This window comes from Aphelocoma coerulescens, chromosome 9 (assembly GCF_041296385.1).
Source record: "Aphelocoma coerulescens isolate FSJ_1873_10779 chromosome 9, UR_Acoe_1.0, whole genome shotgun sequence".
NCBI classification, from domain to species: domain Eukaryota; kingdom Metazoa; phylum Chordata; class Aves; order Passeriformes; family Corvidae; genus Aphelocoma; species Aphelocoma coerulescens.
In genome coordinates this window covers 11,746,582-11,764,861 of record NC_091023.1, presented here as the reverse complement: position 1 = coordinate 11,764,861, position 18,280 = coordinate 11,746,582, and the positions used below count along the sequence as shown (strand labels likewise).

At 34.7% G+C, this 18,280-nt stretch overlaps 1 protein-coding gene across 4 annotated transcripts in view; it reads right to left on the bottom strand.

The window, feature by feature from the left end:
* Window positions 1–18,280, bottom strand: part of RASA2 (RAS p21 protein activator 2) — a 52,758-nt gene that overhangs the window by 533 nt on the left and 33,945 nt on the right. For 2 of the 4 annotated variants that reach the window (XM_069024008.1, XM_069024010.1), the window contains 13 exons: window positions 17,802–17,916; window positions 17,278–17,352; window positions 16,494–16,617; window positions 14,999–15,105; window positions 13,704–13,790; window positions 13,522–13,599; window positions 12,981–13,054; window positions 11,850–11,956; window positions 11,483–11,565; window positions 10,402–10,610; window positions 9,545–9,648; window positions 8,757–8,946; window positions 5,463–7,863 (listed from right to left, as the gene is read on the bottom strand). In XM_069024008.1, coding sequence (XP_068880109.1) covers window positions 7,833–7,863; window positions 8,757–8,946; window positions 9,545–9,648; window positions 10,402–10,610; window positions 11,483–11,565; window positions 11,850–11,956; window positions 12,981–13,054; window positions 13,522–13,599; window positions 13,704–13,790; window positions 14,999–15,105; window positions 16,494–16,617; window positions 17,278–17,352; window positions 17,802–17,916 — 1,384 coding nt within the window. In that variant the 3' untranslated portion in view covers window positions 5,463–7,832. Of the gene's footprint in view, window positions 1–1,461; window positions 3,393–4,803; window positions 4,882–5,462; window positions 7,864–8,756; window positions 8,947–9,544; window positions 9,649–10,401; window positions 10,611–11,482; window positions 11,566–11,849; window positions 11,957–12,980; window positions 13,055–13,521; window positions 13,600–13,703; window positions 13,791–14,998; window positions 15,106–16,493; window positions 16,618–17,277; window positions 17,353–17,801; window positions 17,917–18,280 lie in introns of those variants that run through there. The other 2 variants (XR_011152663.1, XR_011152662.1) reach the window with 2 other exon arrangements.

Here is an 18,280-nt window from a genome sequence, read left to right as displayed (position 1 = left end):
ACACTTTTGAATTTGAATTACTGGGACTAGATGTAATCCAGAAAGTTTTAAGTTAAAAACTGCTTTTTTGTAAAAGCTTAAGAAAATGCATACACACTTTTCCTTTGATAATATTGTGGTTTTATGCCCTTTACATGGATTTTTAAAATTCAAATGTATCTGTTCCTAAAGTTAAAAAAACAAATGGAGATTTAAGTATATTTAATTTTTGCTATGTAAAATGTCAACTACCTCTAAATAGAGATTAAAAAAACCACAACAAAACCAAAGCCTGTTGGAGTTTTGGGGTTTTTACACAATTTACCTTGTGTCTCTAACTGGTGCAATTCTTTTTCAGTTCTAAGAGCAAGGTATGACAGAGATCATAATTATGTTTGAGTGCTGTCAAACCTACACACATGTGCTATACATGATGCAACTTCAAATATAAACCCCACTTAGACTAGCAGTGAAAGTAGAGCAAATATGATACAGGCACCTTTGTCCATACTGCCTTAGATAAATAAAGTAATAGCTTCCCACCTAAAAATTATTTTCTTGCTATTTTATCACCTAAAGAGCTGTATTAGAAAAATTTCAAGCCATTTTTGAGAAATAGTTCTGGCAGTCAAGAATTCATCTGTCCTCTGCAGCCACACATGACATTAAGGAGGTCGCACATGGGAGAGTGGCACAAATCAAGACAGCTCTTTCAGAGGGTTTTTCCCCTATGTACATTGTCACTGTTTTTAACTGTAAATAAAAACCACATTATTTCAGATTGGGCATTTGCTCATCTCATTCACTGAAAACATTCCAATTAAATATCTAAACAGGAGAACTCAAACCAAATTCTTTTCAGCCAATCAAGTGATTGTTCAGCTAGAATTAAAGCCAATTGTGTGCTACAGAATGGGAAAAAAAGAACTTGTCAGCTGTGAATGCAATGTTCCTAATAGTAGGTATCCAAATTTGAAATATTGCTTTATATTACACAATCTATAATCAAATTTCTGTAATAATTTCACAGTAATGATGCAGTGTAATTCATCAATTCTGATTGTCTCCATGTAAAAAATACTCATTCAAAGCTTCAAGTGTTTGACACTCAACTTACATAACTGCCTTAAGTGTTCTTTTCATACTCTTACTCCCATTTCAAATGAATATAGAGATTGCCTTTTAAGAACATTTTCATTATCTATACACTTTTCTGAATTCTGAGTGTTGCACAGACAGTGGTTTGAAAGGATATACAAAGCCTTGCACAGATTTTCATGAATCCTTTTGAGAATGGAGATGTCTGGAAACAACCTGATTTTGTTCCTTTTTTTCCCCCCTTTCTTCATTCCTCTTATAACTTTTTGAGATTTTTGTTATTTTCTTTTTCCAGTTTGTTTACTCCAAAACATAGAATTGAAAATTTTTTTTTATTAAAAACAAAGCTTTTACAAAAATATCAGTTTTATGATCATGCAAAGAACAGTTATGTAAGGATGCGCTTATCTTGGTCAACTGATGCATGTGCTGGACTGTTATCCCACTTACTGTTTGTTCTGTCAATAGATTAACATGTATCAAAACACTTGAGGACTGTGTCAATTTATCTGCCAAAGAAAATTTAAGCATAGTTCTCTGCCAAAACTATTTTTTAAACTCTAGGTTATCTATGTCTCTCTGTGACTCTTCCCCAATAGGAATATGCTACATGGGACTATTAATGGCCAGTTAGGGCCAAGACATGGCAACAGTGGGGCTGCAAGAGAGGAAGACAGCAGAGGGAGCAGCTGTGTCAGCACACCACCGCCTGTGACAGACCCACCTGTAGCAGTAGCTCTTAAGGGTTTACTGAAGCTGCCTGATGCAAGGTACAGTTTCTGTGAAACAGAAGCATGCAGAAATAAAAAGGAAATCACAACAGGAGTTAGGAAAACAATGTATTTGTGGAAAAAACGGAATGCTTTTAGACTGGGAGGATCTTGCTGGATGGGAGACTGGAGGGAATAAATCACAGAAATACATTGCTGCACAGAGTAGCAAAGGGATCCAAATATTCCTATATATGTATGTGATACGGCATGAACTTCATAAAAGTCCAGGAATGAGCTCAAAGACAGAGAAGTGCCAGTAATTCAATTCTTTATGAATTCTAAATGCATTGTGCTTTACTCTTTCAAGTGAAACAAATGAACATTCATGACATGTCATACACAGATGGAAAGTCCTTACAGAAGTTATTAAAAAAAAAATGACTTAATGACTTCTGCACAGGAACCTCTCTGCTTTAATGGGAAAACCCTGTGTCACAAGAGACTAAAGAGATCCTGATTTTGCTGAGCTGTTTTAATGAAGTCTAAACACTTGTAACTTCCCCATTCTTCACACAACACCCTGGTTCATCCATCTCTGAGATCAAGTTCAACCTATGACCCAACACCACCTTGTCAACTAGACCCCGGCACTGAGTGCCACATCCAGTCTTTCCTTAAACACCTCCAGGGACAGTGACTTCACCTCCTCCCTGAGCAGCCCATTCCAACGTTTTATCACCCTTTCTGTGAAGAAATTCCTCCTGACATCCAAGCTAAACCTCCCCTGGTGTAGCTTGGGACCATGGGAACTCTCAATGTACAAATACTTGTGAAAACATCTTGACTTATACTGCATCTTGTACTCTGGGGTGGGTCAGTTCATGGCTTGAGATACTGAAAATGTCCAAATATCAGACAAAGCATTTTGCCTGCATCTGGCACCTTTTAAATACATTTTTGTTACAAAGGAAATACTCCTTCCTCTTGGACTTTTAAAGTTTGCATTGCCATACAAAGCATAGTGTCTTGCCATCCCCAGCATGGAACGAAGAGACCAAATTGTAGATACTTTCCTTTCTTTCATTAAGTACTTTAAAGGTCTGTGGATGAAAGATGCAACTAATTGTCAGGTCTGAGCTTTACTGCAGATCACTTGATTCTTCAAGGGGAGTTTCTTACCAATTTTTCCTCTGTTCCCTGCTTTTTTGCCATGGGGTGAAGGCTTGTTTCTGTATCCTGCAGCAACAGAGTCACAGCGAGCAGAAGAGCAAGGGCTGAGCTAAACCCCAGGAGCTCCAGCCTGAGCTCTCAGGCAGCTGCTGAAATAGCCCTCTGGAGCGGTGCCTGTGTGCTGCTCCGGGAGGGAAGTGCTGCTGGAATGGGGGGCTGCCTGCCTTTGGAGCCTTCTGCTGTTCAAGATACACACAGCAGTCTCTCCCTGCTCCCTGACACACTGGAGTTTGCCACCATAAAGCACAGGATATCTTGGATCTTTTGAGAAATCAGAGGGACCAGGTAAGAGATTTTCACCTGTATGTCTTGAATTTAAGTCACACAGTAGGTTTACTTTGGCTGTTCTGTGATTCTCTCACCTTTTTTTCCCTGTGAACAAAGAATGACCAAAAATGAAAGATGGAAGTAGGGAACAAAATCACAGCCCCTTAAAGCAAACTAAATTGTTTGATGGGGTTCAAAAAACCATAAAGTTTCTAAAATAAGTATGATGATTTACATCCTCTTTTTGGTGAAATTGTTAACTGGACTTCATACAACTGCCACAGCAATTATGCTAAAATAATGATGAACTCAAACATTTAAAACTTGATCATACAATTCTGTGGAAAATTGCATTAACCAAGATTTATACATGGATTGTTATTTTCCATGCACCTTTATTAACATAAAGAATATTTTAAAATCATTTCAGCAAGGTAATCTATTTGCTTTTATTTTAAAAAAATTACCCAAAATATTCTTACCAAGAATACCTAATTAAAATTCTTAATTTCTATACCTAATTAAATTCTTACAAAGCATATGCATTTCCTGAACATTGTAGCCCCTGGATCTTTTAAAATCTCATTCTGATTGTAAATCAATCAATTATCAACATTTTTGTCACTGATTTAGGTACACAAAGTGCCTTTCTAAGTAATTTAGCTGAATTACAGTCTATATTCCCAATTCTTACAGCTCTATTCTTAACTCTGAAATTAACTTTTTTTTAAACAGTTGTTTATTATGATGAATCTCAGGAATACACAAAGTATTTCAGCAGCAGTCTCATCACAGCTGGACACAGTAACACTCATATACTCTCCTTACTGCTATGAAAGAATTTCTGGTTTATTTAATGTGCATAAATCATCTATCCCTTAGTTAAATATGCTTCTGTAAGTATTTCTAAGAACTAAGTAAATTACATGCATTTGTCCATTCTACTGGAAGTTGCTTGTTACTGGGATCTTATTGGCATAATTTTGATTTCATGCGCATGCTCTTTTAAACACAATACTGAATCTGTCCTTACCACATGAGTAAATGTTGCAAACTTTGTAATTTAAAATACACACAGATGACCAGGAATTAAAGATAATGTCTTGTAAAGCATTTATCATATATTTATTAGTGGAATCATTTAGATTAGAAAAGACCTTTAAGATCATCAAGCTCAACTGTCAACCCAACACTGCCCAGTCTACCACTAAACCATGTCCCTGAGTGACACATCTACAGACCTGAAATGGGAATGCCTTTTTCATGTCAGAGAGAAAAAGGTTAGAGGTTAGAGAAAACTCAGGTTAGTGGAATGGTTAGAGAAGGCAGTACATTAGCAGAGAAAAGAAAGAATCACTCTGCTATAATCATTACAGAACACATACAATTTTTTTTTTAATGTTCACACACAAAAAAATTCCTCCTGTACTTCCAATTTCATATTTATATTCCTCTGCTTTCTAATATCTACAAATGAATGTAGTGACCACTCATATTGGGCCTTAATACATCTTACCTCAGAATTAATTCCAAAATGGCCAGAAGGTTTGCCCTGTACTTCCATGCCAGCAACAAAGGACAACAGGTCCATTCTCTGCACAAGGAAACAAAACACCTCAGGACATTAAAATGTGCTTGTACAAAACTGCCATATAAAAAATGCTCATAAACATAAGAGGAGAGAATGGGTGGCAAAAAAAGTGCCCAGATTACAAAAAAAAAGAAGGCAGATTGAGAAAAGTAAACCCTATTTTTTTCATATACAATATATTTTAAATTGTTCTGACAAATTCTACAGCCTGTACTGGTACACAGCACAGGTAATGGAACACAAATCAGTAACAAGAAAAAAATCAGTCACCTATCCCTAACAACACAGTACGAGCTATCTTTCAACACACCAGACTAATCACTGCAAACTTTTTAAACAGTCATATTCCTAAGGCTTCTCTGCATGCTGTTACATTAAATGATGAACTCCCACGTCTCTCCCCAACCACCAATTTAGAATGCAACAATGGTGTAGATGATCAAGCCAGATCCCCCAGGTTAATTCTGGTGGGTTCTGCCCCCACCATCAATTAGGTTTCTCTTTTTATACCCAAGTCCTGTATGTTACCCCAATTCATTCAGCTAAATGCTAACATTTTAAACAGCCAGGGCTCATAGTAAACACACAGCTTATCTCAGGTTTGTTGTAATTTATTTCCGAGTTATTCTCAAGCAATGTTACAAAACATTTTAATGTCTTGATAAGAAAATAAAATTTAAATAAAAATACATTCAACAATACATCATCATAATAACATTTAAACTTTTACAATCCTAACAGAACTAATTACCGAATAACATCACTTTTCTAGACTAATCAAAATGAAGGCAACTTTTATTATTAATCATCCTACTTGTACCTAATTAAATTCTAGAACATCTACTGCACTTTAAAACATAATAAAATGAGAAATCAAATCTTAATGGTCACAAGTATTCAATGGCCTTTTAGGTTTTTTTCTCAATATTCCAGTACCAAAGCAAAAAAAAAAAAAAAAAGTGCACATTAAAACCCCCCAACATTGCAAGAGTATACAACTCAATTTTTCATAAATTTGACTTTGAAAACAACAAAAAATGGCTCCAAGGAAGAGGGTTTGCCACAGGGTTAATTCATATACAACAAAACCTAAATCTGACACTCAACCACATTCAACTTTGTTTAATGGCAGCTTTTGATTAACGACAATTAATCTTTACCTTTACCTTGGCAAAACACATTTATTGGCATTGCTGTATTTTCCCTCAATTTTAACTGTTGGCAAATAAAAGTCCTGTTTAACACATCAAATGTGTAAAAAAGGAAAAGGCAAAACCAGCTGAGGTGATTAAATAATTGTGATGTTGCAGATCCTAGTACCGAATTCCAGATACTCTGAAGTATCTTGGTATTAAGCCAAATAGTCATTCTAACAAGTTACATTCATTCCAAGAAATTTCAATCCTGTCTTGCCACCTTGCCTCTATTACAGAAAGCCTTCCTACAACAGTATAGTAAATATGTGGTAATTTCAACATCTTACTGTTTCAAGCATTGTGTATTTCTATTCTAAGTTACATTCCTAATTAATTTGGCCAAGTCATGATTGGAAAAAAAACCAAAACCAAAAACTAAAAAAACACCCAGCAAAACAAAAGACCCCACAGAAAATGCTTTAAAAATAAAAGTACCACATATAACTTTTAATAAAAATAATATTCCAAGGAGTACCATTGTATTTAATACTGATGAAGCAAAGTTGCCACAGTAATACCTTTGCTTCTTCCTGGTTATACACATACACTTTTTCTCAGCATAAACCTAACTTCTCAGATGAAGTGAGCAAAAATTGATCTTACTAAAGTCAGGAATGCCAGTTTAAAATTGTGTTAAGTGGCAAATATGAATCCACGAAACTAAAGATACAAAAATACTCACTGAAGCATTGCTTAAAGACAAAACAAGTTGATCATTCAACTGATCATAACAAGCAGATACTACAAAGTATCTAAAAATAATCTGGGATACTCCAGATATCTAAAGTGCTTTGAGTGATTATAATAGAGATTACTTATTAGATTTGTAGTTAAAAGTTGAGCTGGACGTAGTTATTACTTTTTATAAAAACAAGATATTAAATCATACATGGGATGATGTTAATTGATCAGTACTTAACCACAATCTGTTCACATTTAAATTCTTCTATCTGTAGGCAAACCTATTTAACAAGAATGTTACTACCCTGCACCTCTTTTTAGATTAAGAAAAAAAATGTACCTTAAAAAATGCTAAAGAAAATAGACAGTGGTCTAATGTCACTCCATATATTACTCACCCCAAATGTAAACAAGAGGTACAACGTAAGTTCCCTGATTTCTTCTTTAGTACTTAATAACATAACTAACACTGGTATCTGCTGTCCAGATTATTTGCAGCATACTGGATGGTTCTACAGAACTTCAACTGTAGATAAATCAAGTCCTGACAACACCTAATACAAGGAAAAAATAAGTCAAATGTATCGAGTGTGAAGAAGCTTCAGATCTTTTCCACATCATAAGAGCTTGGGATTTCTATTTCAAGATCTGTATCAGCAGGGCAGGCACTCATGGTAAACTCATGCAAGTTTGCAGTGTATGTACTGAGATGTAATCCAACCAACAAATGCAGTGCGGATTTTCTTCCATGAAAAAGCTTATTTGTTTAGAAAGTTCTTTCCAATAAGACAGCAATGGCAAAACAACATTTGGATTTATTCACACCTGTTACTTCAAGAACCTGGAACTTCAAGTTCTTCAGCAAAATGAGAATAAACCTTAAAGACCAGATTTCCAAGAAGGTATTTTTCTATTAAATATTAAATAGATTGTCAACACAACTAGCATGTATGTTCATTCTTAAATACTTTGCAAAAATGCATATAATGAATTAAAAAAAGAAACAAAACAAAAAACCAAAACACTCTAGAACATTTCCAGTTTCTTTTTTCATCCAAGTGGGCCAGTTTGTTTTGGTTAGGAAACTTTTCCAACAATCGGATTTTCTCTGCAAAAAACCAAAATATTGTATGTAAATATTTTTAAGGTTAACATTTGCTTTCTTGTTCTCATAATACAATTTCAATTTATCAAGCAAAAAAACCCTATTTCTACCATTAATTGTGAAATTTTGTGATTTGCAAAGACTTCATTTACTTTCACATGGGACTTCTAAATCACAGTCAATTTTTCTAAACAACTTGGATCAAACACTAACTCAGGCAAGCCAAATCAGGGTTTGAGCTTTTCTTTTTTTCCTGGTGAATCAATCCTTATTGATGCAAAGAAGAAATCTGAAAACTTGCTAGTGGTGTTCCATAGGCATAAGCCAGGACTGAAGAGAATTAAAGAATGTGCTCTGGAACAACAATGTACTCCAAAGAACAGGGTTTTTTACCTTCACAAGAAATAGTATTTATCATCGAGTATGGCAAGTGAAATACAAACAGTAAATATACTGCCTGAAAGATATGTTTCAGCAGTAAGATTTTGACAGTTTCATATAACTTGATACTTTAATTATTAAACCAAAATTTTGAAAAAAAAAAAGAAAAAATAGAAAAAAAAGAAAAAAAAGAATTAGAAGATAGGCATACTGTTATGAATAAATTTTGAGTGCACTTCAAATGTTAAGTTGCAAGGAAACAAAAAGAGTCACTGCACCCACTTAAAGGAATCTCAACAGTAACAGAGGAATCCTGCACCAGAAAAACTTGGATCTTCAACAACTGGTAAAAAGCCTCACTACTACAAATGATGCATCCTATTCTCTCCATGTCTGTGTTGTCTAACTATACCTTTACCTTCATTATCTCTACTCCAACAAGCCTGGCCTTGTTCCATGATCAATTTTTTTCAAAATACACATTTATCAATGTCAAAATTACATAGGATACTTACTCACTACCATATTTGGCACTAGATGATCTCTTCTTCTGATATTTTTCATGTGATTCATTCAGCTTTTCTACTGTATCTATTATCTGCTGAAGTGTATGAAAAGTTGCTACAGAATCTTCAATTGTGAAGTTAGAATAATCATCTGGTTCTTTCCGAGGACCTTGATAGACTGCTATACTTCCACAAGCCTCTATAAAAACAACCACAATCATCCCACTTAGAATTTCAACAATTAAAGAACAAATCTAACTCTTATGCAAATGGTAACTCCAAAATTCTGAAATGGAAAGTTATTCTGGCTTACACATAAAATGGATCAAGATAAAAGCAGGAGACAGTACCAACTAAATGTATTTACAATTCTGTAGCTTATTCTCTGCTAGTCATGTTCAGCATCTTGAGCATCCAGCTCTCTCCTCTTCACATCAAGAGAAGTTCAGTGCTTTCTTGCACCAAAAACCATGTCCAATAGAATTCATCACAGTAAGGAAAGGGACGGCAAAGGCAGAAAAGCAATCAGCTATAGTTGCAGTCTCTCTGTTTAAACTATTAAAGATATTACATATATGGAAATTCAATTAGAACAATGCCTGATATCTACTGTAAATAAATGCCTGAAAAACATCAGACACCAGGGCACTGAGAAGATTGTATTTTCATCTCTTTCTCTACTTTCCATTATTTTCAGGTGAATTGTTAAATTCAGTTAATTGTTCAAAATGATGTTGTTGGCCTAGAGAATTAGAACTGAGTATCAGTGTAATTCTTCTTAATTATCATTTGAGTACCTTCCAACTTCTGTAGTTTAGACCTGTTGACAGTAAAAAGTGAGTAAATTCTTTCTGTCTCTCTGTCTCCATCGATCTCAATTTGAGTATCAGCAGGAACATCTCTAAAAGGTGAGCAAAGAGACAGGTAATCAATATCAGTAATTCTTGAAAGCAAGTAAAAACTGTTCCTTTTTCAATAAATATAGCCTTTTAACATGTTTATCGCTCATAGACAGCTTCATGAAACTTAGTCTGTAAATGATATAACCTACCCAGGTTAGGATATTTTTTTGAAAGAAATCACAGCATTTGTTTGTTTTCAGAAATCAGCAGCTTCTAAAAAGACATTAAAGCATTGTAAGATGTTATTAATTTTTCCAACATACCTACAAAACCCAAATGACTTGTCAGAATCTACATCTGAGATTATTTAGCTGACTTTCTTAGTGCACTGCTTTAACATATGTGAAGTTCAAATAAAAAGCTGATTGTATAAAACAAGACAAAGTCATTAAGGAGAGAGAAATTCCAGGCTGAACTTTCTGCAGCGGAGTATTTTCATTATTTTATACAGATGATCTAGGTGTGTCATATTTCTGCATTCAGCCTGGCATCTGAATCAAATTTTTTGCATGAAAAGATCTCAGCCATTGGATATTTGTGATTTCCATGCTGAATTGATTACCTCCACACCGTGGCAGACAAACTAATACACTTAGTGAAATCCAGTTGTTTGTGCCTTATCACTATGGCACGTTTCTGTGGCATCACTTGCTAAATTAGATAGGGAAAGCCTTGCTTCCACATTTTCAAGCTGCAAAGTGACTCACACATTTCCTGGAACCCTGCCTTTTTCCACCTGGGAAGGGACTTACGCGGTGCAGCGAGCACAGCCCTCAGTGTTCTCCATGGTGGCCTTGCAGCAGAGCCAGTTCCCGTTCAGGAAAGCAGAGGGGTGGTAAAAGCTCAGCCTCTTCTGGTTGCACCTCGTTACCCGGCAAAGAGCCTCTATCCACTCACTGGCTTCTACACAGTTATTTGCTTGGATATAGAGTGGCTTTTCTCCATGGAGTACTTGAAACATCTGTAGAAGAAACACATTACTCTGCTGAGTAAAAATCCAGTTACTGAGCAACTTCGAATATGTCAAAATAGATTTCAGTGCTCAGGCAATTCAATGAAGTCAAATTAAGACAGAAAGTGAGATGAGAGAATGGCAGACTTTCCACCTCTTTCCACTACACAGAGGAGAAAAACCCCACCAGAACAGCTCCCTGTGTTCTGTCTACACCACTTCCTCATCTAAGAAAGAATCCTTATAAATTAGAACAGGATGCATCTTCCATCCTCTTCATCCATATATCTTTAAAGTGTGACCCCAGATTCCATGAAGCACAACCTTCATGCCTCTTATCCTGACAGCAACAGAAGATTCCCAGAAATCTCTCCTTTAGCCATCCTCAGCCTTAGTGACAGCTGTACTTTTAGCACTGCCTCAGACGTTTGGATTGGCACAAGAACTGAAATAACCCATGAGTTCAAGGGCAGAACAAGGCCATGAACACAGACAACTGTCTCAGCTGATGAAGGAACTGTAGGAAGTTCTCATCAAAAGGAATAAATAAATGTTTGGTAATAATACATTTCTCATAGTACATAATATAATTCCAAGTGCTTTCTAATACAGTCATGTAGTTATAACCTTCATTTCAGAAATTTGGTGAGGGTGACAAAGTCACAATCAGTCAGGAAAGTTGGTGCAGATATCCAAATTTCCAGGTTAATTTCCATGTTCAGAGTACTTGGAGATAGTGCATACAGCTTTTTATTCCTGGTCCATAAAAGACTTTTTGTTGAAGTGTTTAGTAATGGGGTTTCATCAACTCTGTAAGCTAGTTACATTCTTTTATTTAAAGAACACATCAAGAATCACATATAAACTATCTTTTGACCCACATTTTTCTTGTTGAAGGAGCTCTCATCAAGTTTCTCCACTGCAAGGATGTTTTTGATTGGAATTGTGAAAATTGGTTCTTTATCTGTAAAACATTGTAAACAGAGGAGTGAAGCAATCTTTAAGAACTGTTTTATGATCTCAGGGCACTGACATTGCAGTTCATGCTCTCAAAATATGCATTTTTATTATTGAAAAAATAGGCGTGAATCAGAAGCCTCGATTAATCAAGGCTAAAGTAACTGAAGTACATCAGAGGTATTTTAGGTAAAGAAAAAAAATTACACACTTTTAAAAGCACAAAAAAAATATACAAACACTTAGAAAATACTGAAAATTAAAAATAAATGTAAAATAATCATTATTTACCTTGCTGTTTGTGGTATGTGAATTCTCTAGTTGTTAGACAGAACCACCGCTTCTTGAAATTCTTCTTACCAATCCGAGTCCTTCCCTGAGCTCTTTTGTACATCTCTCTGTAAAGAGAGCATCAAATGAAATGCAACAGTATTCTGAAGAGCTTTCAAAAGCATTAACTGAGATAAGACATAATTGTTCATCATGCAGCCACATAAAGATCTACTTCACTGTACATAAAAAAAAAAAACCAAAAAACCTACTACTTGTTCAAAACAGGTCTTCAAGATTACCTCCCAAGATGGTGATCATGTACAGGGTTCCAAAAACAGGAAAGGAGTTTGAAAAACACACAGTCCAGACTGGTGCTTGTGGCAGTAAATTTGGAGGGGATACTTAACTTATTCAGATCCAGAATTCCAAATTTTGAACAACATCCATCAATTTACTACTATAATAGTGTTGAGTCCACTACAATTTCCTCCTTCATTTCTATTCAGTATCTTAATAAGAGACATGTTTCTTGATTTTTTGAAATTTGGATGCCTGTTTCACAGAAAAGCCTTTTCTTCTTATAAACCTGCTTCTCAAATTTAAATATTTTTTCCCCATGAATGTTGAATCATCACCTATTCTGGATCAACATCACAAAAAAGACAGTTCATTTCTTAGGAAGAGTGACTTTCACCTCAATTTATTTAACAGCATTCTATCACTAAATATTAAATACTTCAATTACAGGATAGTTTTTTATCTAACTTTAAAAGCAGAACATTTAGCTGGCTGGGCTTATACAGCATGTAGAATAATTCTAAATTAATAACATTCTTTTAATATACACTTTCACAATCCTCAAAAACCATCACAGAGCACACGCTGAACTGTGACAGTAATGCAGTCAGTCTTCAATAGGTATTCAGCTACTTTTAATTACTTTTTAAAGTATTTTAAAAAGCATTTAAAGTATTAGACCTGGCATCTGTTCTTTTAAACTAATTCTGCAACCTAAGAATTCTCTAAATTACAAATATAATTTCTAAAGTATATCAGACATTTTAATATGCATTAATCTGAATCTGGCATTAATGAAAAAACACTGAAGTCAATTCTGTTATGCACAATATAAATTCAAAATATATTCACCCTTCTTTTAGATGTACTGGCTCGCTCACACCACTGGGCTCTTTAATCTCGGTAGAGGAAACGTCATCTAGGAACTTAAGGAAAAAAACCACAGGGAATACAAATATACACTATCTAGAAACACGAGAAAACGCAAAAGCTATTCTGAAAATATAAATGTATCATTTCTCCTTGAACAGAACAGTTATTTTATGCAACATTTGAACACATATTGCAGGACCTTGGAACAATGTAACAAGGGATGCTCAGAACTCACACAAGTTTTCTTTAATGAGTTCCTAAACAGCAATCCAATGAAGTCTCTTTCAAAAAATGTATACTTAATGTTTTAAACTGATTTAGTTTTGTTCACTATATATATCTCTTCTGTATTTGACTGTATTGATTTGCTATGTTGTTTTTTTGGTTTGGGTTTTTTTTTAATGTCTGAAACAGACCACAACTTTTTTTTTTCTCTCTAGTAGAAAACTGAACAAACCACCTTCTAATAATGAAGACTGCTCAGATACACCAACAATAAAAAAATAAAGTTGAAAGGTACCTTTTTAACAGATTCAGTAAATTTTTCTTCTTGAAATGTTTTGAAAAACTCACACATAAATGTCTCCTTGAAACTTGACTGAAAGGAAAAGTATGTTGACATAAATAAACTTTCATATAAACTTTCAATAAACAGAATGTTCATCATGTCTATGAAATGAGAAAGAATTTTAATAGCCTTACAAGTTTGCTTTTGGTCAAACTTCCCCAACTCCCCAGGGTCTGGATGGCTTTTGATATAAGAGTTAATGTTCTAGAAGTCTGTGCATCCTAAAACAATGAAAAAAAATTCAGAAGTCATTTTTTTCACAGGTCCAGGAAAAATTGATTTAAAAATTAAAATGTCAAGAAAGTTATTATATTACACAATGTAGTAAATTTGGTACATCTTCATTCCTTTTCTTTGCCCCGAAAGAAAAAAATGCATATGAAATACACTTAGTTTATTAGTTACTGCACAGTATTTAATATTTTAGTCACTACCACCAGGATTTAATAGTAGTACTGGGAAAATATTCTTACCTATAAAACACCTGAAACCCTTGAATCCTGTAATCATTACTACACATCTAACTAACTTCTGAACAATAAACATAATGAACTACTGCTGGACAAATGGTATAAATTTTCGTAATACAAAGTGAACTTTAAGGCTTTTATTCAATTTGTTTGCTACCTCACTGCTTGCATTTTAGTACAGGATTAGAAAACCAGCCTACAGAAGTGGCCTTGCTGCTCCCTTTAAGATGTTTAACTCTCAAGTGTTAAAATCCTGTAATTTTTTTTTACTCACAAAACTGGATAATGTTAAAGGAATGAATTTGAGCAAGTGTATTTTTTTTTCTTTTGAAGGCACAACACACCTAAGTAGATATAATAAGACAATAATAACTTCTGGAGCAGCAGATTTCATATATTTTCTGGTTTTAATGTGAAAAAAAATACAGGTTTTTTAATCTCCATATTCCTGTCTTTGAAATGTTTTTGTAATGTGTATCTACTTGACAACTAATAATGGAAAATTTGTCAATCCACTGCAACCAGTGGAGTCGAGAGTAAATACACCAACCAATTACTGCATAACTCCACAACCTCTGCTTAAGCCACAAATGGCAATAAATGTAGAAGTGACATCGGGATGTTTAATTTCCTTGGTAGAAAGAAACAAGTCAATTTAGGCCTATACCCTAAAGGACCCCCAGTCATGTTGCTATTTTACCCAAGAAGCACATTTCAAAAAAAGGCACAGCATCTTTAATATTGAAAGCACTTCCACATCATTTGAGAACACCCCATAAAGACTGAAATATCTGATGCTTAAAGAATTGCAAATATCTTATTTCCTTTGGAAACTGAACCTAGAGACATTTAGTCATCTTATTTCCCAGTTACATACCCCACTGACAGTAACTTATGCCTTCCCACACCAACAGATCTGACGGTATGAACAAAACAGAACAAAGCTTCACAAGACTTACTGGATGGTGAGGTCGTAAATGAAAAGTATGAGGTGAGACTACGGCTACAGCAAAGAAACGAAGAAACACAAAGCTGCTCACTGCAGAATACTGTACATGAGGGTCATCTGCAGAGAAAAATCATGAAATGTAACATGCACTGAACTTAACAGGAAATCATGAAGACAGTTAACATAAAAATCCTTAGGAAGATAACATCAGAGAAGACATTTATAGCTTAAAATAGAATAGAAAAATCAATGAAGTGCATGAAATGAGAAAGGTGGTCATGGTAAGAAATGTCCTACTTCTAGTGGCATGTTTATTGCTTATTTCTCTGAAAAGAAGTTCTCTTCCCATACAACTGGCTCATCAGCTCCACTGGGAGGAATAATAATGAGATGACTGCAAGCATTTACATACACAGTTGATTAGGTCTGGCTGGATGCTGCACCCAGAGCTAAAACACAGCAGCAGCTGCCTCTAAACACTGGGGCTATTGGATTTATTCACCTGGAAAGCTACTCACTGATAATTCAAACACATTAATGTTGCATGACAAATACAGTCAACACATAGGAACAAATATAATTGAAATTCTGAGTTGCACCATAAGCCCACAGTGTTATATAATTTTCATTATGTAAATGAGGATTTTATCATTTAACATTTTGGGTATATTTACACTTTTAAACTGGGAAATACAGTGAGATCACATTTTTACTCTAATGATCACTTCAATCTGATCTAGTAAGTCAGCTTTTCTGAAAGGACTGTCTAAACTACAGCAAATTATGACTCAGTTTCAGTGACAAACATGAATCAGAGAAATGTTCCACATTATGAGAAGCACATTCTTTACCTGTAGCTTATTACAGGACATTTCAGATTTTAATTGACTGAAGTATGAGTATTTCAGATCCACCACATTATTCCTATATTAAAACCATTCTGAAAGAATAAAGCTGTTCTAATACTGGTCATATTTACAAACCCATTAAGTATTTTTTATTATCCACCCTCCTCAAAACTACCCATATCTAGTTCAGCTATAGTACTACTAAAGCTAACTTCACAGAAGTTAGTTAACATAAACAGAGTGGCAATTTTCATGTAAAGATGCAAACGCCAAATTTATTTTCAGGTTCACATCTTGCTTCTTTAGAAGCAATAAACAGAACAGCTCTTAAAAATTTTAAGTATCTTTCCAATAAACCACTTCCTGTATTACTTGTGCTTTTCTTCCATTATCTTCTATTTTTTTTTTTTATGATTTCTCATTTGCTGCTGTCTTGCAGTTTCTGACTTGCTATATTTTTGTACCAGAAAACAACAAATGCCTCTTGACTGACCATGAAGTTTCACTATAACTTACAGACTGACAGAAAAACAAATGCCTGACCGTCAAAGTTCAGGGCACAGCTTTGGATAAGAAGAATTTTAGCAATCCCCATAAGGTTACCGCAGAAGTTTTCAGTCTGAACACCCCTTTCAGAAGTTTTTAGAGAACACTTACTTGGAAATCTTTTGGCAGCCAGATGCCTCAAGGAATAAAAAACATCACACATTAGGGTAGGACAACTTATACTTGACCGCACTATTTCACGGAACACTTTGTCCACGTAATAGCGGAGATTTTCCTGCAATTATGAAAAAAGGTATTTTTTCAGACCATGAACATTCATGTTTGTCCTTTTTTTTTTCACCTGAGCACAAACATAATACTGTCTGACTATTCAATTCTGAATTTTAGTACAGCGCATATTTTAAAAGCTTCATAATACTTACATGGCATTACTACTGTTCAAAGATAGTTTAATGATATTTACTTTAAGTATATAAGCACTGCCTAGCAATATAAACTACCTATCAATACCTGGTTTTGTAATTTGACAAGGAAGGAGCATTTCCCATGTATATCAAGTGAACGTTAACTTTATTACAGCAACTACTGCCTTAAATGTCAGCATACTCTGGTAAGAGGGAAGCAGCCAGCAAAACATCAATGAAAAATGCTAGAGCAGTTCCAGTTAGGTACATTATGATCTAGATGCTGAGTACAGAACATCAGGAATCAAAACACCCAAAAAACTGATAAGAACGACTGTCATCTTTAGTTTCTCCTCTCTGTCCCATTTTCCATTGGACTTTTCCATTGCTGTGTTTATAAACAGAGATAAGAAAATACAGCTTTCTCTTGTTTACTCTGAAATCAGAGTTACTACTATGAGTTACTCATTTTCCATTACAAAGAGCTGCTTTTAAAAATGCTTTTCTTTCAGATTTTGAGACCAACTCACCATATTAATTTCCACATTATCCCCTTCTCTTAACTTGATAGGATCTATTTCACAGGGTTTAGGAGACTCACATATCTGAAACAAACAAACAAAACGATAGGAGTTCAATTTTTCAGACATAAAGTATGGAAACGTACTCATTTAAAACGAGATTCTTAGATTTAGGAATAAAATCCTAAATAGGTTCTAACCATCATTAACAACATGCAGTGCTCATCCTCACTTTTGTTTGTGCCTTTTCAAACAGATTGATTACATAAAGAATCACATGGGGAAATTCTGCAATGTGTTGGAGGCTGGAATAATTGTCATTGACTCTTTATTTTGAAGCATCTGGAATGTAAGTAACAAAAAGCAGCTCCTCCCACCAAACTTAACCAATTATTGCTCAATTAAAGTTTCCTCTAGAATTCCCCCACCTGAGTGACTCCTACCACAGAGCTGAAACAAGAATGCCTACACAACAGACAAGGATATCCCAGGGGGCTGAGTGTCCCCAAAGAAGTTTCAGTAGGATAACCTACCTCATCAATAACAGGTTTCAAAGTAACCTTTAGGTAGTGCTTCCCCACTATTTTCATCATTTCATCCACACACCGAGTTGCTAATGAGTTGCCTCTGAAGATTGTGTTTGCTTCTCTGTAAGAAAAGAAATTATTTTATTTAAACAGGGAGAAAACAACAAGTTTAGTTACAAAATTCATTTTATACTCTATCTTGCTATTAAATACTTATTTTAAAAATACTTTTCATATATTTCAATCAGGAATTCCAGAACCTATATATCAAGCTTGCAATGGCACTCAGTAACAGAAAGAGAATAAAGAAGAATATTATTGCAGCAATTACCAAACTAAGGAACATAAATAAAGCCATAAGAAAAAGCCCAAGAAATTTTAGACAATTAAAATTACAGTGCAGTACAGAACACGAGAAAGAACAACTGGAGAAAATTCCAAAATAATGAAAATTGTACCTCAGCAATATGCAATTTCTCCTCCAG